The following is a 20,622-nucleotide window of genomic DNA, read 5'->3' as shown; positions in this document are numbered from 1 at the left end:
GAGGTGACTGTCATGAACGGTTTGGTGCTCACCTCTCAGTCTTTGTGTCTCTCAGTCTGTCTCTCTCCATCTGTCTCTCACACACACATAATCAGATTCATTTACATCTATGTTGTTTTCACACATATGTTGTTGTGCAGATGGGACCCGGATGCAGAGTTGGGTTCACATGCACCCATCCATTGACATCAGGTAGAGAACAGACACCCACTTTTCCAAATGCACAGCATTCATTCATCCACGTGAACCAGAATGAATGGACCCCATCCCCTCTCCATCAAACTTAGTGTTGCTTTAATTCCGACTGTTTCAACTAGTGCTGTGATGAACACCCTTGAAAAGACATCTTTGAATAGTTGTGCAAGGACTTAGGTGAGATCAGCTCTGAGTATCAGCACTGCTGGGGAAGGGATGCACCTGTGGCCCTTTGATGCGTCCTGCACCCTGTTCTCCCGGAGAGGAGCGTCAGTTCTCTCTTCCCTCCAGGGGATCTGCTGGAGCCTCTGCCTGCTCACGTTGTCACCAGAGCTGGTTGTCACCTGACTAAAGACCTGCCAGTGTGATGGTAACCAATGCTGTCTCTGCAATGTGTCCGTCGGCCTGTGTCCTCACCTGTGGGTCCAGCATCTCTAACACACAGACCACCTGTACTGTCTTTCATTGGAACTGCCTGTGTCTGTTCTGTTTCTGTTTAGAACACTGGGTTTTGAGAGGTTTTTGGACCACAGGGATGTGAAAACTTTCTCCAATCTTGGGTTATGAGGAACGCTTCTTCCAGGTTGTGGTTTGTCTTTCCAGCTGTTTTTCTGGGCTTTTGCTTGTTTTTTGATTTGTTTGGTTTTACTTTTGCCACAGGAAGACCTAAGCATCTCCCTTCTGTTTTCTGGCTGTGGCGTCACAGGGGGAACAGCAGTGTCTACCCTGAGATTTTGCACAGAGTTACTAAAAGGGCTTCATTTTGTACATCACATCTTTAGCCCACCTGGATTTCCCTTTCAAGTAATAAAAATGCTATTTCAAGTAAAAATAAAGAAGTCACCAGTCTCAGCTTAAAACATGTGGGCAGGCACAAAAAGCCACCTTTCATAGTTTCATTGACAGGGAACACCCAGGAGAGGTAAAGACAGACAGAGAGAAAGAGGACTCGGATTTGTCAGGGGCTGGGGGAGGGAGAAAGCGGAGTGCGCGCTCTGGATCCAGGGTTTCACTTTGAGGAAAGAAATAGTGTGAAACTAGATGGTAGTGATGGTCTCACATCATGTGAATGCACCTAATGCTCCTGAACTGCACAATTTAAAAGGGAAAAAGTCTATATTTTATTAAAAGAAACTTAAAAAAGAAAAATAAAGGATGCCATAAACAATGTGAAACAAACAAACTAAACTAAGGAAAAACCAAACACAAACATCTTCAGGGGAAGGGAAGTCAAGTTCGGGTGTGGCGGGGACTGACGGTGGGATTTTGGAGAAGGTGTGGGTGGGCGCAGAGGGGGCTCAGCCCCAGGGGGTGCTGACGCCTGAACTGGTTCTCCGTTGCTCAGTGGTCCAGGTGCAGGAGCTTCAGGAGAAACAGAAGCAGCAGGAGGGAGCTCGGGGTCTCCTGCTGGATCCAGATCGTCCTTTTTTTGGTCTCTGGCATCTTCCCCTGCCCCTGCCTGCTCTGTAACTGTTGGAAGTGGAGAGAGCTTTCAGTCTAGTGGAAGAGCTCATGCTGTGAGAGAGGAAAAATTGACCCACGTGCCTCCCTTTCCATGTGCCTCTTCAAGGACAGAAATCTTCCCAGAGCTTTCTAGACAGCTCCTGCCCAGCAAGTGCCCACAGGATGTGTTCTGTGGCTGAATTCTTCCAGACAGGTGGTCTGAGGCCAGTCTTTGCTCTGGCCCCAACAGCAGCCTCTGGGGATGCCTCCCTGTGTGGCCCAGCCCTCGGCCCTCCCTCACCTACAAACAGGCACTGGCCCCTCCCTTCTCACCTTCGGGCTATGCCGCAGGCAGCTCCTGGTCCTCCACCTGACTCCCAAGGAGGTGGGCACGGTGCTCCAGGTAGGAACTGGGGGTGCTGAGCTGCCCATCAGCCCCAGGGAGGACCCTGGGGAGAGGCCTGGGCGGTGTCTGGGCAGAAGGCCATGGTGGTGGGGAGCCCTCCACATCCAGACTCACCCGGGCCTGCGCTAGCCCTCAGATGTGTGGCGCATCAGCCCCTCACTCAGGGAGGTGGAATGGGTGTCCTCATCCACCGATTCCTGCAGTGTCCAGCTCTGTAATCACAGTGACCGGCAGCCGGCCAGGCCCGGAGGTCTCAGAGCCCTGCCCGGCCAGGACCACCCCTGCTTCTGCCCACTCGACCCTCTGCTGTCAGATCAGACTGGGACATTTATCAGCTCAGACAGTCACCCGGGAGGGAAGAGACACACCTGAAGGGCATGGGCTCCACCTCGGGCAGCAGGGCCCTGCCCCGGCTCTCCACATCCCAGCCAGCTAGCTGTGACCCGGGTTGTGGACGTGACCGGCCCCCCAGGACTCTGACCCTTCCTCAGCCTGCTCTTGCTTGAGGAAGGACGCCCCCAACATGACTGCCCCACCTCCACCAGCCAGGAAGGGGATGTGGGGGTACCCCGGGGGGGGGATCTGAGTGGTGGCCTGGCCTGGGCAGGCCTGCTCTGGGGCTCCCTGTGTTACCTTTGGGTCTCTCTGGCCAAAAGGCCAGAGGCGCCTGGGGTGAGAGCTGACCCAGCACCGGCACCGCTGGCCCAGCCCCTCGCTGCAGGCTTTCCGGTGGCTGCGGCCTCGGGGTGTTGGACGCAGCAGAACACCTCTGAGTTGAGCTGAGTTGACCAACCAGGTGAGCTGAGTAGGGGCTTCTCTACAGAGTGGGTGCCTGGTGACCTAGGTTCCAAGTTCTGTTGGGCTGTATTGCCAGGGAAGTGAGGTCACTTCCTGGGGTCCCCTTCCCCAAGCCTCCTCCTTACACAAAGCTCCCCAAGGGCCTTTCTGGGCTGAAGATGGCTCACTTCCCACCCCATGCCATGTCCACACACAGTGACACCAACTCGGCCCCTCCTATAGCCCTGGGGAGGCCTGGATGCAGCCAGGGCCACAACTCTGAGGACACAGCTGGGTTCAGACCCAGCTCCCCCCCAGCAGCGCTGTCACCCTGGACAAGCCACCTGCCTCTCAGGGTCTCCCCAATCCCCCATCGGCACAGTGGGGTTCATTCTGGCCCCTGCTTCCTGGGGAAGACATCCTGTCTCTAGACCCATTAACACCTAGCGCACCTATCACCCCCACGGGCTGGCATCACAGGGAGCTCGTGCACAAACTCAGCAAGGGTAGGACCCCACAGAGGGCTGGCGGTGTGCAGAGCACATGCCACACAGGCCGGGGTCTGCCCTGGGCTCTGGGGAAAGTCACCCTCCTTGCCGCCTACTTCCCAGCTACCTGTCAGCGTGTTGAAATTAATTACAACTTTGACATTGTCCGCTCTGGCATACAACCTCCTAGGTCATTGTGTCCTGTTCAGATCCAGGCCCAGTGTCTCATCTCAGCCTCTGTGGTGGGCTGCCCCACAGTGTCTCCCTGCTTGTTTGCCTTCTGGTCACACGTCCTTGTGTGATCCCCACACCCTCCCCTGGAGGGTGGATGGACATTGAGCCCGGGTTCTGACATGCAGACTGACTTACAAAAATGTGCATGAGTTCCACTCATTCCCAGCTCCAGTGTTCATTCTCTCTCTCTTTGTCTCTCAGTGCCTCTCTCTCTGCCTTGTCTCTCTCTCTGTTTCTCTCTCTCCCTCTGCCTCTCTGTGTTTCAGTCTGTCTCTTTTCTGTATGTATGTGTATATACGTTTATGTGTATATGTGTGTATTTATGTGTGTGTAATGTTAGGGCCCGTGGCAAGTCACTTCTTAAAATGCCTTGATGACGTATTGATTCATTTGAATTCATGTTACTGAAGAAAAAACATCTTTGAAAGCTGTGCAAGCACTTTGGTGGGATCAGCTCTAAGGCTCAGCACTGCTGGGGAAGGGACGCACCTGTGGCCCTTTGATGTGTCCTGTACCCTGTTCTCCCAGAGAGGAGTGGCCATTTTCTCTTCCTTCCAGGGGACCTCCTGGGGCCTCTGCCTGCTCACGTTGTCACCAGAGCTGGCTGTCACCAGGCTAAAGGCCTGCCAGTGTGACGGTGACCAGTGCTGCCTCCACAGTGTGTCCGTCTGCCTGTGTCCTCAACTGAGAGGTTGAGCATCTCGAGCACACCGGCCACCTGCACTGCCTCTCATTGGAACTGCCTGTGTGTGTTCTGTTTCTTTTCAGAACACTGGGTTTTGAGAGCTTTTTGGACCACAGGGATGTGAAGCCTTTCTCCAACCTTGGGTCTTAGGAACACTTTTTCCAGGTTGTGTTTTGTTTTTCTTAGCCTTTGCTTTTTGTTTCTTTTTGGTTTTATTTTGGCACAGGAAGAGTGAAGCATCTCCCTTCTGGCTCTGGCTTCACACTTAGAACAGCAGTGCCTACCCTGAGATGATGCACAGAGTTACTAAAAGGGCTTCATTTAGTACGTCTCATCTTTAATCCATCTGGATTTTCCTCTCAAAATACAAAAATGCTAATTTATGTAAAACAAAAAAATTCACCAGTCCCTGCTTAAGATATGTGGGCAGACAAAAAAAGCCACCTTTTATATGATTTCATTGATAGGGAACCTCCAGGATAGGTAAAGACACACAGAGAGAAAGGGGATTAGGGCTTGTCACGGGCTGCGGAAGGGAGGACGTGGGGTGTGCTTTTGATACAAGCTTTTACTTTGAGGAAAGCAATAGTCTGAAACCAGTGGTGTTGGTCTCACAGCATTGTGAATGCACCTAATGCTCCTTAATTGCACAATTTAAAATGGGAAAAGGCTTAACTTTATTCTTATAAACTTAAAACATAAAAATAGAATATCCTATAATAGAAAAGAACAAATTTGACTCCCTATTAGATCTGTTCTTTTGGTTTTTTTTTTTTTCTTTTTTTAAAACATTTTTTATTGATTTATATTCATTTTACAATGTTGTGTCAAATTCCAGTGTAGAACACAATTTTAGATCTGTTTTTTGTTTGTTTGTTTGTTTGTTTGTTTTAACCCTGTGCCCTGTTTCCCAGGCTTAGACTTGCCAGCTCTGCACATTTTGTAAAACAATGTTTCCTTTAGCTTGAAATATACAGGAAAGCCTATTCTCAAGGCTCTCACCCTTAAGGATATTGACACTTTTGCACTTAATATAAAGACAAGTTGTAGAATAGAAAGTAACATTTGTTTTGTTAGAGGTTATACAGAGGCACCATGACCTGACCCATGTGGACAGCTGCAGACCAAGATAATGGCAGACTAATGTCCTGGAGAGCCAGCTTCCCCAAGTCAGACTTCAGGCTCTTTTTCTACTAAAAAGGGGAGGAGCTGTGGTTGGTTGTTGCAAACTTCTTGGTGTAGGATTTCTTTGTTCTTGGAATCCTTTGCTGACCATGGTTTCCCTGTAAAACCTCCAACAAAACAAACGTTATTTTCTATTCTGCAACTTGTTGTCTTTATAGGAGTGCAAAAGTGTTAATATCCTTAAGGGTCAGAGCCTTGAGAATAGGGTCTCCTGTATATTTCAGGCTAAAGGCAACCTTGTTTTACAAAAGGGACAGAGCTGGCAAGACTAAGCCTAGAAAAGAGGGCACACGGTTAAAGTCAGAGGAACAGATCTAATATGGAGTCAGGTTTATTCTTTTCTATTACAGTGCCTTTTGGTGAGATCTAAGAGGCTGTTTCCTCTGCGGGTCCTCCTCTGCCCCAGGCTGGGATACAAGCAGGAGCCCTGCCAGGTTCACCATGACTGTGGACCTGATCTCCCACAGAGAAAGTAACAATTATTGGTGATTAAAATCAAGTGTCAAATTCCCTTCAATTGTCTGTAAGCTATACCACGGCAGGGGACATCTCATTGGCCAGTCAGTGGTCAGTCTCCCCTGATGCAAGGGACCAGCGTCATGGCGGGCTCCAAGGTGGCCTGGCCAGTGCAGCTGCCTGCTTTACTCTCCAGCCTTGGCTTCCTAACCTGGACACTTTCAAAAGCTCCCATCCCTCTTCCTTCTGGCCTGGTGTGAATGAACTAGGTCCCTGCACCCACCTGGGCTGAGTCCAGGCCATGCACACAGCCCCATGCACACAGCCCACTGCCTGCTGTCCAACCCTCGGCTCAAGTGCACCCTCTGAACTCGCCCACCCCTATAGGTCTGTGTGCCCAGTGCCTCCGCCTACAGGTCCAGATCACCATCAGGACCATCAACCACCCAAGGCCCACAGGCCAATGACAGGCAGCCCGGGGTCACCCTGACCGGCCCGCTAAATTGAGGCACAAGGCGCGGGGTCAGGGCACCAGGGCGGGAATTGGAACCACTTCCAGCCCAGCCTGCTTTGCTCTGTAGCCTCAGACACTAGCTATGCAGGTGCACACTAGGCTGGATTCCCCCGCTGGTGGCAGTCGCCATCGTGACTGGAGCCCGGACTTCCCCACTCCAACCACGGGGTGAGGGGTGAGGGGATCATCTCCTGGTAGGGGTGCACTTGGAGTGAGGGGGGATCCCGCAGTGAGGGGGTACAGGCTGAGGGGTGAGGGGCTGCTCCGAGTGGAACTGACCCGGCTAAGAGGTGAGGGAGACCATTTCTGGATGTTGGGGGTCCTGCGGTGAGGCATGTGGGGTGAGGTTGTGGTGCAGGGGCCATAGGTTAGGACCTAGCAGGAGGGAGTGTGGGGGCTGGGACCTCAGTGTGAGGAGGAGCCCGGTCTTTGGGATCTGATGGGAGACTGGGCCTGGCCTGGGGTGGGAGGGTAGTAACAGGAAGAGTGAGGTGAGTATGGGGAGTGAGGATGGGGGTGTGTGGCCTGGCCCAGGGTGGTCGTGGCTCTGGTTGGGTGCCAGGACCCAGCCAGTGGCAGGATGGGGACATTGGGGATGGAGACCCAGCAGGGCGGGCAGCGGGGTGAGCCCGCCCCACCGCCCCACCGCCGGGCCCCGCCCAGGCCGTCCCGGCCCCAGTCGCCACGTCCGGTACAGCAGGAGCCCCAGGCCAGCATCCGCGCTGCGGGCGGGAGGAGGAGCAGGGGCGAGGACGCGGGAGCGCGCCCAGAGCTTGTGGAAGCCGGGCGGGATCCGGGTGTGCTCCTGGCCCAGCTCCCGGAGGAGGAAGTGGCCTGGAGTCTGGGCCGCCACTTGCCATCACCTCTCCTGTCGCCGCCGGGCAGGTAAGGGGGCGCCGGTGAGGGCGCGCAGATTGAGGGGCCGGCGGGTGAGGCCTGGGCTGCGCAGTTGGGGAGGCGCATGGGTAGGGGTGTGTAGGTGAGGCCCGGATGACGGGGCAGGTTAGGACCCTGATGCGGGTCCAAGGCCACAGCCCTGGTTCGTGGTGCCCCACCCCCGCAACATTAGTAGTCCCTGAACCCCGCGTCTTCGCCGCTGCTTGTACCCAGGTTTGGAAAAGCGGGTACAGCCCCAGGAGGTGGGAGGCCGCCTGTCGGCCCTGGAGCACCTCCGACCAGCCCTCAGACTATAACCTGCTCCCAGGAGGCGGATGCCGTGCGGTCAGGGGACCTCTGTGGCGCCCGCGGGTGGGATGGGGGCTGCCCCTGGATTGCTCCCTGTTCCCCCGAGGCCTAGACTGGGGTGGACTCTGCTTCCCCATGTTCGCGGGGTGCACGTCTCATGGTAAGCCTGCCCTTGAGGAGCAGTCGCGGAGTTGTCAGGGTGCAGGGGCAGCGGCGGCGGCCGGGAGAGGGGTCTGCCCCTTCCAGCCTGTGGATTTGCTCCCATCTTCCCCGTGTCCTGTCCCAGGGGCGACCTCTAAAGCCCCAGGTTCGTGCGACTCAGGTTACAGGTCAGTCTGCTTCAGGGAGGTGGGCGCCCTGCTGTCAGTGTGCCGCGGCCGTAGCGATAACAGGACATGGGAGCAAATCCCCGCGCTCCCACAGGGCAGCCCAAATCCGCCGCCGCCCCCGCAGCCCCCCAACAGCACCTGAGTCCCGCGAACCTGGGGCAGCAGAGGCCAAGCCCAGGACATGCCGCGAAGGAATTTGAAGCAAATCCACAGGCTCGCATGGGCAGATTCTGTAACCAGCCAAGGCTGCCCCTGCCTCCAGCCACAACGCACCCGCCTCCCTGGAGCAGGCTGACCTAGGGATGTGCCTGGGGTAGCAGAGGCCGCCCCCAGGCCATGCCACAGGGGAGATGGGGGCAAATCGATTAGCTTGCCAGGGGCGGCGCCCCTCTCCCCGTCGCTACCCCAGGTTCGCGGATCACTTGTTAACAGGTCAGTTGGCGCCTGGAAGGCAGGCTTGGTCCAGTCAGGGGGCGGTGGCTGAGGGAGGGATGCTGCCCCAGGGGGAGAAGGTCGACTTGCTCCCATCTCCCCCAGGACCTGTCCTCGGGGCAGCCTCAGCTGCCCCAGGTTCGCAGGACGCATGTCTCCATGTCAGCCTGCTCCTGGGAGGAGGGCGCAGTGCAGTCAGGGGGCAGCGTCAGCAGCGGGCAAAGACTTTAGGAGGACTGGGCTCCAGCCCATGATAACTCAGTCTTCTTTCTTTTGCTTCCTCAGCTGGTGGCTGCAACGGCTTTTCCATTATAGATTATTACCAGATATTGAACATAGGTTTCTGTGATATACAGAAAAAAACTTTTTAAATAATCTATTTTTATATATAGTGACATTTGTAAATTTCAAACTCCCAAATTTATCCCTTCCCACCCCCTTTCCATGGTAACCATAAGATTGTTTACTAAGTCTGCAAGTCTGTTTTGTAGATGAGTTCATAGTGTCTTTTTTTTTTTTCAGATTGCACATATGAGTGTTATCATATGGTATTTTTCTTTCTTTTTGTGGGTCACTTCACTTATAGTGATGATCTCTAGGTCCATCCATGATGCCGCAAATGGCATTGTTTTATCCTTTTTTATGGCAGAGTAGTATTCCATTGTATAACTATACCACATTTTCTTTATCCAGTCATCTGTTGCTATGTTTAGGTTTCTTCCATGTCTTGGCTACTGTATACAGTGGTGCTATGAATACTGGGGTGCAGATATCTTTTCACATTGGAGTTCCCTCCAGACATATACCCAGAAGTGGGACTGCTGGATCATAGGGTAAGTCCATTTTTAGTTTTTTTTAGGAATTTCTGTACTGTTTTCCATAATGGCTACACCAAACTACATTCCCACCAGCAGTGTAAGAGGATTCCCTTTTCTCCACACCCTCCCCAGCATTTATCATTCATGAACTTTTGTGTGATGGCCATTCTGACTCGTGCGGGCTGATACCTTATTGTAGTTTTGATTTGCATTTCTCTGATAATTAGTGATATTGAGCATTTTTACATGTGGCTATTGGACATTTGTAGTCTTTATTGGAGAAATACCTGTTTAGGTCTCCCCATTTTTGGATTGGATTGTTTGATTTTTGATATTAAATTGTATGAGCTGTTAATATATTCTGGAAATTAAGCCTTTGTCAGTTGAATCATTTATAAATATTTTCTCCCATTCCGTATGTTGTCATTTAGTTTTGCTTGTGGTTTCCTTTGCTTTCCAAATGCTTATGAGTTCAGTTTGGACCCATTTCTTTATTTTTGCTTTCACTTCTATTCCTTGGTAGACTGCCCTAGGAGAACATTGCTGAGATGTATATCAGATAATGTTTTGCCTATGTTTTCTTCTAAGAGGTTTATAGTGTCTTGTCTTATGTTTAAGTCTTTAAGCCATTTTGAATTTATTTTTCTTCATGGGGTGAGGGAGTATGCTAACATCATTGATTTACATGCAGCTGTCCAATTTTCCCTACTCCATTTGCTCAAGAGACTCTCTTGACTCCATTGTGTGTTCTTGCCTCCTTTGTCAAAGATGAATTGACCAAAAGTGTGTGGGTTTATTTCTGGGCTCTCTCTTTTCCATTGACCCATACGTCTGTTTTTGTACCAATACCATGGATGACTGTAGCTCTGTAGTACTGTCTGAAGTCTGCGGGGTTATTCCACCAGCAGTGGTCTTTTTCTTCAGCAATGCTTTGGTAATTCTGGGTCTTTTGTGATTTCACATAAATTTTAGGGTTATTTGTTCTAGTTTTGTGAAAAATGTACTGGGTGATTTGATAGGGTTTGCATTAATCTGTAGATTGCTTTGGGCAGTATGGCCATTTTAACAATGTTAATTCTTCCAATGCAAGAACATGGGCTATCTTTCCATTCCTTTAAGTTCTCTTTAATTTAGCCAGTGTTTTGTAGGTCTGCACATGTAAGTTTTTCATGTCCTTGGTCAGATTTATTCCTAAGTACTTTATTTTTTGGATGCAATTTAAACAGGGATTATTTCATTTAAAGAAATGCCACTGATCTCTGTGTGTGGATGTTGTGTCCTGCTACCATGATGAGTAGTAGCTCTATTAGTTTTTGTGTGAAGCTTTTAACGTTTTCTATATATAGTATGCCATCTGCTTATAATGACAATTTTACTTCTTCTTTTCCATTTTGGATCCCTTTTATTTTTTTTTTTTCTCATTTAATTGCTATGGCTAGGACTTCCAATAGTATATTGAATAGATGTGATGAGAGTGGGCACCCTTGTCTGGTTCCAGATTTTAGCGGCAAGGCTTTCAACTCTCTTGGTAGGGTGTTATGATGACTGTAGGTATGTCATGAATAGCTTTTATAATGTTGAGATATGTTTCCTGTATACCCACTTTAGTAAGACCATGGGCACAGTGTGGCCAGGGGGCTGGGAAGATGGCAGAGGCGGTAGCCTTGGAGGTGATGGTGAAGGAAGGGGGGCTGCCTCTTGAGAGCCAGTCACTTGCTCCCATCTTCCCTGCTGCCTGGCCTGGGGGTGGCCTCTGCTGCCCCAAGATCCTCTTTAGGTCAGACTGCTCCGTAGAGGACTGTGTGGTCCAGTCAGTGAGCAGCGGGGAGGATGAAATCTGTGGCAGCTTTCGAGGCGGGAATAACAGGATGCTGCCATTTGTGAGCTGGGAGATTTGCTCCCAGTTCCCTGTGGCCTGGCCTGGGGGTGGCCTCTGTTGCCCCAGGTTCACTGGAGGCACAGCCCCAGGTCAGCCAGCTCCCAGGAGCCTTGCACCCTGTGGTCAGGGGGCTGGGGCGGAGGCGGCCGTGGTGGGAGGGGTGCTGCCCATTGTGAGCCCCTGGATTTGTTCCCATATCCCCCGAGGTCTGGCCTGGGGGCAGCATCTGCTTACCAGGGTTCACCTGATGCACGTCTTAGGGTTACCTTGCTCCCTGGAGGCCTGTGTGGTGCTGTCAGGGGTCTGGGGGCTGTGGCAGCACTGACGGCGGGGGTAGGGGGCCTGCCTAAGATGCTCCAATCTACTTGCCCCCATCTCCCCTGTGGCCTGGCCTGGTGCTCGCCTCTGCTGCCCTAAGTTCGCAGGACGCAGGTTACAGGTCAGCCTGCTCCTGGGAGGCGGCGCGGTGCAGTGTGTGGGGGCGGCTGCAGCAGGAAATGGGAGCAAATCCCCAGGCTTGCATGGGGCAACACCAATCAAGTCACCGCTGCTGCCACCCCCTGACCACACTGCACCCACCTCCCAGGAGCAGGCTGACAGGGAGAAGTGCATTCCACAAAGCTGGGACAGCAGAGGCCGCCCCAAGGCTAGGCAGCTGGGGAGATGGGAGCAAGTGGACTGGCTCTCCCAGGGCAGCCCCTCTCCCGTCGCTGCTACAACCACTGCTGCCCCCTGACCTCACCACCCCAGCCTCCCAGGAGCTGTCACATAACTTGAGTCCCCTGAACCTGGGGCAGCAGAAGCTGCCCCTAGGCCAGGCCGCAGGGAGATGGGAGCAAATGGACAGGGTCACTGAAGCATCTCCTGCACCCATTGCCCCTGTCACCTGACCACACCACGCCTGGCTCCTGGCAGCAGGCTGACAGGGAGACCTGCCTTCCAGGAAGCTGAGGCAACAAAGGCCTCCCCCAGGCCAGGCTGCGGGGAAGATGGGAGCAAGTCCACTGGTTCTCTGGGGGGCATCTCCCCCTCCCCCGCAGCTGTCGTTGTCCCTACTGCAGCCTCTGCACTTTGACTGTACCGTGCCAGCCTCCCAGGAGCAAGCAGTTTCCAAGACATGCATCCCACAAATCTGGGGTAGCAGAGGCTGCCCCGAGACAGGCTGTGGGGGAGATTGAAGCAAATCTAAAGGCTCGCATGGCAGCCCCCCTAACCCACTGCCACCACCTCCCTGACCACACTGTGGCCACCTCCCGGGAGCAGGCTGGCCCAGGGAGGTGCCTGCATCAAAGCTGGAGCAGCAGGAGCTGCCCCCAGGCCATGATGCAGTGGAGCTGGGGGCAAATAGACCAACTCCCCACCGCTGCCCTAGGTTCGTGGAACACTTATTTCCAGGTGAGTTGGGTCCTGGGAGGCGGGTGCACTGCTGTTAGGAGGCAGCAGCAGCAGCAGCTGGGAGGGTGGCTGTGGTGGTGGTGGAAGGGTGGCTGCCCCGGGGGAGCAGGTGGACTTGCTCCCATCTCCCAGGGGCCTGTCCTGGGGGCGGCCTCTGCTGCCCCAGGTTCACTGGTCGCATGTCTTCATGTCAGCCTGCTCCTGGGAGGAGGGCGCAGTGCAGTCAGGGGGCAGTGTCAGCAGTGGGCAAGGACTTTAGCAGGACTGGGCTCTGGCCCGGGATAACTAACTCCTCTTTCTTCTAATTTCTTTAGGTAGTGGCTGTAGCAGCTTTTCCATTATAGATTATTATATTGAGCATAGGTCTCTGTGCTATACAGAAGAGACTTTTTAAAAAAAAATCTATTTTTATATGTAGTGAGTAACATTTGTAAATCTCAAACTCCCAGATTTATCTTTTCCCACCCCCTTCCCCTGGTAACCGTGAGATTGTTTACTAAGTCTGCAAGTCTGTTTCTGTTTTGTAGAAGAGTTCATAGTGTCTTTTTTTTTTTTTTTTTAAGATTGCACATATGAGTGATATCATACGGTTTTTTTTCTTTCTCTGGCTTACTTAACTTAGAATGATGATCTGTAGGTCCATCCATGTTGCTGCAAATGGCATTAATTTATCCTTTTTTATGGTAGAGTAGTATTCCATTGTATAAATATACCACATCTTCTTTATCCAGTCATCTGTTGGCTACATTTAGGTTGCTTCCACGTCTTGGCTATTGTATTTAGCAGTACTGTGAACATTGAGGTGCAGATATCTTTTCTCATTAGAGTTCCCTTTGGATATATACCCAGGCGTGGAATTGCTGGATCATAGGGTAAGTCTATTTTTAATTTTTTGAGGAATTTCCATACTGTTTTCCATAATGGCTGCACCAAACTACATTCCCACCAGCAGTGTAAGAAGGTCCGTTTTCTCCATGCCCTCTCCAGCACTTATCATCCATGACCTTTTGAATGATGGCCTTTCTGACTGGTGTGAGGTGACACCTCACTGTAGTTTGATTTTCATTTCTCTGACAATTAGTGATATTGAGCATTTTTTCATGTGCCTGTTGGCCATTTGTATGTCTTCATTGGAGAATTGCTTGTTTAGATGCTCTTTCCATTTTTGGACTGGGTTGTTTGTTTCTTTTTTCTTTTGTTATTAAGTTGTATGAGCTGTTTATATATTCTGGAAATTAAGCCTTTGTCAGTTGAATCATTTACAAATATTTTCTCCCATTCTGTAAGTTGTTGTTTCATTTTGCTTATGGTATCCTTTGCTGTGCAAATGCTTATGAGTTTAATTATGTCCCATTTGTTTATTTTTGCTTGTATTTCCATTTCCTGGGTAGACTGCCCTAGGAGAACATTGCTAAGATTTATGTCAGAATATTTTGCCTATATTTTCTTCTAGGAGATTTATCATGTCCTGTCTTATATTGAAATCTTTAAGCCATTTTGAGTTTGTTTTTGTGTATGGAGTGAGGGAGTGTTCTAACTTACTGATTTATATGCTGCTATCCAGTTTACCCAACGCCATTTGCTAAAGAGACTGTCCTTTCTCTGTTGTATATTCTTGTCTCCTTTGTTGAAGATTAATTGACCATAGGTCTGTGGATTTGCTTCTGGGCTCACTATTCTGTTCCATTGATCCGCATGTCTCTTTTTATGGCAATACTATGCTGTTTTGATGCCTGTAGCTCTGTAATGACTGGTCTGGGATGGTTATTCCTCCAGTTTCATTCTTTTTCTTCAATATCGCTTTGGCAATTCTGAGTCTTTTGTGATTCCATATAAACCTTAATATCGTTGTAAAAAAAATGTCTCGGGTAATTTGATAGGGGTCGCATCAAATCTGTAGATTGCCTGGGGCAGAATGGCCATTTTAATGATGTTGTTTCTTCCAATCCAAGAGCACGGGGTACCTTTCCATTTTTTTTAAGCCTTCAGTTTCCTTAATCAAAGTTTTGTAGTTCTTCACATATAAGTCTTTCACCTCCTTTGTCAGATTTACTCCTAAGTATTTTATTGTTTCAGATTCAATTTTAAAAGGGAGTGTTTCTTTACTTTCTTTTCTTGTTGATTCATTGTTAGTGGCTAAAGGGTTGTACCATTTTGAATATGTAATTAATGAAGTGTGTGGAGACTGAATTGTTATAGACACTCCACAGTGCAACCTAATGGAACAGTGTGCACTTATATACATTTTTACATTCTGAAGCATATTTTATTCCCAGTTACATTTCCTCTAGATTGTTCATGTGTGGATTTCTGGGGCATTTATAATGTTATATTCCACATCTGACCTCTCCTTCATACTTAGGCAATACACTCGTTCCCCTCAAAATGCATCTGCTCCTTCTCCGTGGCTCTTCAGTTTGTATCATCCTCCATATTTCAGGTTCCAAGCGACAGGCATGTCTGCTCTTTTGTTGTTCTTTTCATCTTTTTTCAACTGTCATCCATTTTAAAGTGTTAATTATCGGAGATGAGAAACATCACCTTTCACGGAATTCTACTTGGGCCATAAAATATTTCATAGCTGAAATCTTGGACATCTGCCTGGGATGCTTAGAATAAGTAAACATGCCTTGTTTCCCTTTCCCAGTTTGCGGAGATGAACACACCGGCCTTCTTCTCAGTGACTTGGCTCGCCTGGAACAGATGGCCATGAACGTCAGCCTCACTAGCCGGCTGCCTGCTCCGCATAACATTCTGTATGGTCTTGAAAGTCTGACTCAGGAACTCAAGGTAGGTTGGAACAGAAACAGCAAGAGCCCGCGGAAAGATGACAGGCGCTTCCCGGGGGGTAGTTGCCGTAACTGGTAAATGCTCTTCCCATTGTCCCAAGTCAAGGCTGGCAGCCACTAGGGAAATTCAGAGACTTTCTAAGCCAGTGGTTTTCAAACTTGAGAACTATAATTTACCGATTGCTATTAAGGGAACAGGCTCATATACCGCCAGTATTTGGCCTAAATCAATTTTATTATGTTTCTTAAATACATACAAACATAAAATCAGATATGAACTCCTTATACTTACTAGCTCTGTAAAATAAAAACAAAGCAATCCTTACAGAAGCCCAAAAAAATAAAATAAAATTCAAATGAAAACATTAATATAAAATAGCAGATGATTTTTGCTGAAAGCCGATTGCTACTTGCAACAAGAATATGATACCGAGCACTTCCACCCCAGTTCTTTCGTCAGCATGTGACACGTGGTAAGTCAGTTCTCCCACCTTCCCACCATCTGAACTAGAGAGCCCTTTGTGAGGGGTCCTCAGAGGACATCTGGCATCGCTCGACAAACCCACATGACTCACGTGCCTTATGCTCAAGCAGGCATGTGAGGGGAGGTGCTGAGGCCAGGCTGTGTTCGTCTCTCTGGTGCCCAGCCTGGGTTCCAGAAACACCTACATTAGCATTTAAGTTTACTGTCAAGATGAAAACACAAGGTTAAAATTTCATAGTAGAGAATAGGTAGCCTTTTGAATGTACTTCAACAAGAACCACTTGGAGAAACACTATTCTAAGACGTTGTGAAAGCTTTCAGTCGTTAGTGGGAAAAGGAGGAAATGTCAAGGAAATTGGGGTTGTTTTGCCTGATTTTTAAAAAAAGATGAAAAGTGACTACATATACACAATTGGTCAATTATCAGATATTTATTGAGAGATTCTAGAATGTCTCAGGAGTGCACTCAGTTCCCTGGGGGTTTTGTGGCCCCTAAAATGTAGGCACAACTCTATAGCTTAGAGTCGTATGTTGTTAAAAAAATAAACAATAAATAATTAGCAAAAATATATAATTATCATGTGATTTATGAAAATTTATGAATTTTTTTGTATAATAGAATACTAGAATTGGAGAAACAGGTAAGATTCAGAGTAACCAGAGAATGCATCATGACTGAAAGTGTAATTTGTGTTAGAACTTAAAGGATAGAAACAATTTTAATAGAGAATCGTTGGTGAGGACTGGAGGAGGAAGTCTAAGAGTTACTCACTGGGCACTGACAGACACTCTTCTAGGGATTTTATTCTTTTATCCGGACCGTGGCCTTTAAAGTAAGGCCTGTTAGCCCTATTTACTGGATGAGGAGACCAGTCTCAGTGACAGCAAGGATCACTAACATTTATTGGTGAGCACCTCTGTGTTAGGCAGTCGAGTAAAGCCTTACATGAATTACGCATATGTTTTACAGCAACTCCGAGAACCAGGAGAAGAGTACTGTATTATCTGCGTTTCCTTCAGGTAGTCAGGTAAGGACACTGAGGCACAGGGAAGTTACATGTGAGACACAGCCTCACGTGGTTACTAGGTGCAGAGCTGGGATTTGAAAGGAGGCAGCATAACTTCAGGGGCTGTGAGAGTGAAACTACCTTTGTGCAGCTCAGAGAGGGAAGGACCCGGGCCACCAGGGCGAGGGCTCCTTGACCCCCAGCCTGTCCATTCATACTCTGGCCACTGAATCTGGGAGAGCCATGTGAGCAGAGGCGGAGGTGCAGATGAGCACGGCCCATCCAGCAGGCATTAGAAGTCAGGTCTGCTAGTGGAAGAGAAGGCTGGAGACTTGAGTGGGGCTCGGTGACATGAAGGACAACCTTGAAAGCCAGGCAGGGGAATCTGAGTTTAGTTTGCAGGCCCAGCATTCAGGATTGTGAAGAGTTCTAATAAAGGCAATGCTGGCCTGTTATTTTCCTTCTACATGGATGGAATACAAGGAAAGAAAATTAATCTAGAGGAGCAAATACTTCAGTAGGATGTAAAAATTTAAAAAAAAATCTTTCAGCTGTGAAAGAAGTACTGAAGGGCCCTCTGAAAGGAGTTCCAATTTGTGGACGCAAGCCAGGCCAAGGGGTTCAGTCACCTATTTCCTGATGGCTAGGTGTTAGCCAAGATGACCTTGATTTGCCTTAAATCTCAGTCTTTCTTGATTCTGTGTTTGTGTTCTTCCATAACTCACTGACTATCTGGACACTTGGGATCCCATTTTGATCCTCTAAATCCCTCAGTAAGTTATCCACCCTCTTTGTTCAGTTTCTTCAACTGTGTCAGTGCTCCCCAGGTTCCAGCCAGAGACCAGCAGGAGCACACATGGGGTAGAACAAAGTTGGGTTTGTGAACTTGTCATATAAAGGGACCCTGCACACCCTGGGGTACTGGGGGTGTCTCCATAACAGACAGTAGGAATAACGTACAGTATTGGTTTTATGCTGGGGAATTGGGGGGAAGTTTCAGGGAAGCAGGGGTTTGTGGTGGACTGGGTGCTGTCAGGAAGTGGGACCACTTCTATAACTGAGTATGCTAGTGAAGCTTATCTAGAAGGAGGGAAGGGACAGGGATAAACCCAACTTTTGGACTAAACCCAACATTTGGAAGGAGGCAGTGGCCAGTCATTAGCGAGGAAGTGGGATTTGGGATCCTTCTGTGGTCTGAACAGAGACCAGGATTTCGTCTGTGTTTAGACAAGATTGTGGAGTGGTCTCATTGTTTTGTTCCATTTGTCACTGTCACAGAGTGATGGTGCCTAATCTGTGAGATGGGTTATGTTCAGTAGGAGAAGAAAATGGTCTTGCTGTGGGTGCCAGGCCCACTCCTTACAGCACGGATGCCACACCTCTGTCAGGGCTCCTGTCCGCTAAGAAAGAGGTATGAAGCCTGTAAACTGTAACTCTGTTGACTGAAATAGGAGCCTTAAAGAATCAGAGTTCATCTTGTCTCTCCCCTTCCCGGCTATGTGATCTTGTGTAAGTTTTTAAGTTTCTTTAAGCCACAATTTCCTATGTACAAAATGAAGTAACATTTACCTTATAGAACTGTTGTAAGAACAAAATGAAAACAAAACAAAACGAAACAAAAAGACCTGGCACATAGTAGTGTCTCAGTAAATTATAGCAGTTTGTATTATTTGCCAGATTATCCTGCACAGTGCTGTGTGTGTAATGCTCAGTTGAAATAGTTTGTTTCTCTTTTCTTTGAATGTGAGAAGTCTAAGGTTTTTGTGTGTGAAGGAGAAATTCATTCTGTTAAATGTTCAACGCCATGATCACTGCAAGACCATTTACTAAAAGGCATGTGGAATGAAATCTTTTTCAGCATATGCTTTTGCCTCAGCGGGTCACAGAGAGACTCATTCAGTTGGCAGAAGGCAGTCTGAATATGCTGGTGACAGAAATGAATGAACTTCTGACCAGGGTAAGTTGGCAAAATCATGCCTCTTCCTAAAGCAGATAGATTATATACAATTAAGGAATATTACTTCAAAATTCAAAAGTGCAAATTTTGTTCTTCCTAAATCCGAATTGGGTGCATGAAATAGATGTATTTTTGCCTTGTTACTTCTGTCTCAGATAAAATCCTAGAACCCAATGGCGCAAGATAAGATTGGGATACATACTTGAGAAATGTCAAGGACAATGGCTAAAATACGAGAGTGACAATATATTGTAAGTATTCTATCCAGTAGCCACCATGGTAAAGTTTTTATCAATTCTGGATTCCAAAAGCACTGTCTTTGGCTATGTAAGGAAAAAGAAAAACAAATGAAAACACTTGTGCTCCCTTTGATCTCATCGTGGGATTTTTACATTTGTATAGAAATACTGTCTAAATCAGTATTCACCCACAAAAGAGGAAATCTTCTTTATCATGAAAATCCAAAGCATCTGAGACACTCTTTAGAGTCAGAATATAAAGTCTGTGTTGTGTTTACCAGACTTTTGAAGGCATTGGGAGCTTTAAACATTCACAACTGCAAGTTGATTAAGGTTCTTTCCACTGGTAGAGAGTGAAGGAAAACAGCATAAAGTCCACAATATTGTGGCCAGAAAAACGCATGATTTGGAAAACTGGCCTGTAATTTAGAGATCCAGTTTGATTGTCAAAGAGCTTTAAATGACAGTGAATATTGGCGCTAGAAGATTCTTACAGATAATCTAGTCCATTTTTAAAAATTAAGTCTCTCAGGCCATGATAGTGAAATGAATTAACATTGGCCATGTAATTCACCAAATTCAAGGACCAGAGAAGGACCCAGTTTCCAGATCCCCACTGGCCCAGTACTGTTTCCACCTAACCTGCTGCTGAATTGGGAAAATTTCCACAGGCAAATCAAATGGGTATCTGAACACATAAATGCTAAACAATGGCCCTGCTGTTACAAATAGCATACTAGACACTTTCAGAATCTTCTCCCAGCGGTGTGGAAGGTACAAACACAGAAGAGAATTTCTTGCCAAATGTCGTTAGACATTAATTAGATTAATGAGTACATTTATTGGATATCAACTTAATAATTAAAAATTTTATATTTGTTATATGATTACAACTAAAGAAGAACTTCTGAACGGATCGTGGCAAAGTAAAGTCTATTCGACAAGCATATATAAACGTTCACCACATACAAAGCCCAAGCTGAGTGTTGACAGGTGAAAGACATAAATGAGGCTCAGTCTGTCTTCAAGGAGCTTGCAATTGTGTATGTGTGTGTGCATCCACGTGCATGTTTATGTAATCATTTAGGTGTGAGCTGGGTAATATGGGACAAGTGGAGGAAATTGACAATACAGCATGAAATAAAGAGATGTACCTGAGAAATACAAATGGAATAACTTAATCTTGTCAAGGGTAATTAGGGAATTCCATAGGATGGTTACATTTCATTTATTCATTCATTTAATTAATACTTACTGGGAGTCAAACATGTTCTAGGTGCTATGACAGAATGACAGACACCGGAGAAGGAGGTATACGTGAAACTGACACTCTCATTGCCCTCGTTGAGCCAAATACAGTTGGATGAACTGAGCCTAGAGACAAGAAATATTTCACTTAAGAGAGTCATATCTTTATTTTAGTCTCCCTCCTTTCTTCTTTCCAGCAGACTCTCCCACACTAAATATTTTTAAAGGGATTTTGTTTTTTTGAGAACTTACAGCAAAATTGATTGGAAAATATTGAGATTTCTCATATGTGCTCTGCCCCTACACAAGCATAGCACAGCCTCCTCCATTAACAGCATCCCCCACCAGTGTGATATATTTGTTACAGTAGATGAACTACACTGAAAAATCATTATTGTTCAAAGTCCTTGGTTTACTTTAGAGTTCACTCTTGGTATTGTACATTTGACAAATGTTTGACGTGTCTTCACCATTATA

General features: G+C 47.9%; 1 protein-coding gene across 2 annotated transcripts in view; it reads left to right on the top strand.

Annotated features, from left to right (window-relative positions):
* Positions 1–7,150: 7,150 nt before the first annotated feature.
* Positions 7,151–20,622, top strand: part of LOC135319839 (ephrin type-A receptor 8-like) — a 44,009-nt gene continuing 30,537 nt past the window's right edge. Inside the window, exons 1-4 of one of the 2 annotated variants that reach the window (XM_064481717.1) lie at positions 7,151–7,268; positions 9,043–9,162; positions 15,069–15,211; positions 18,560–18,658. In XM_064481717.1, coding sequence (XP_064337787.1) covers positions 15,125–15,211; positions 18,560–18,658 — 186 coding nt within the window. In that variant the 5' untranslated portion in view covers positions 7,151–7,268; positions 9,043–9,162; positions 15,069–15,124. Of the gene's footprint in view, positions 7,269–9,042; positions 9,163–14,664; positions 15,212–18,559; positions 18,659–20,622 lie in introns of those variants that run through there. The other variant, XM_064481715.1, reaches the window with a different exon arrangement.

The sequence above is a fragment of the Camelus dromedarius genome, chromosome 33 (assembly GCF_036321535.1).
Source record: "Camelus dromedarius isolate mCamDro1 chromosome 33, mCamDro1.pat, whole genome shotgun sequence".
NCBI lineage: Eukaryota > Metazoa > Chordata > Mammalia > Artiodactyla > Camelidae > Camelus > Camelus dromedarius.
This window is presented reverse-complemented; position numbering and strand designations above follow the sequence as displayed.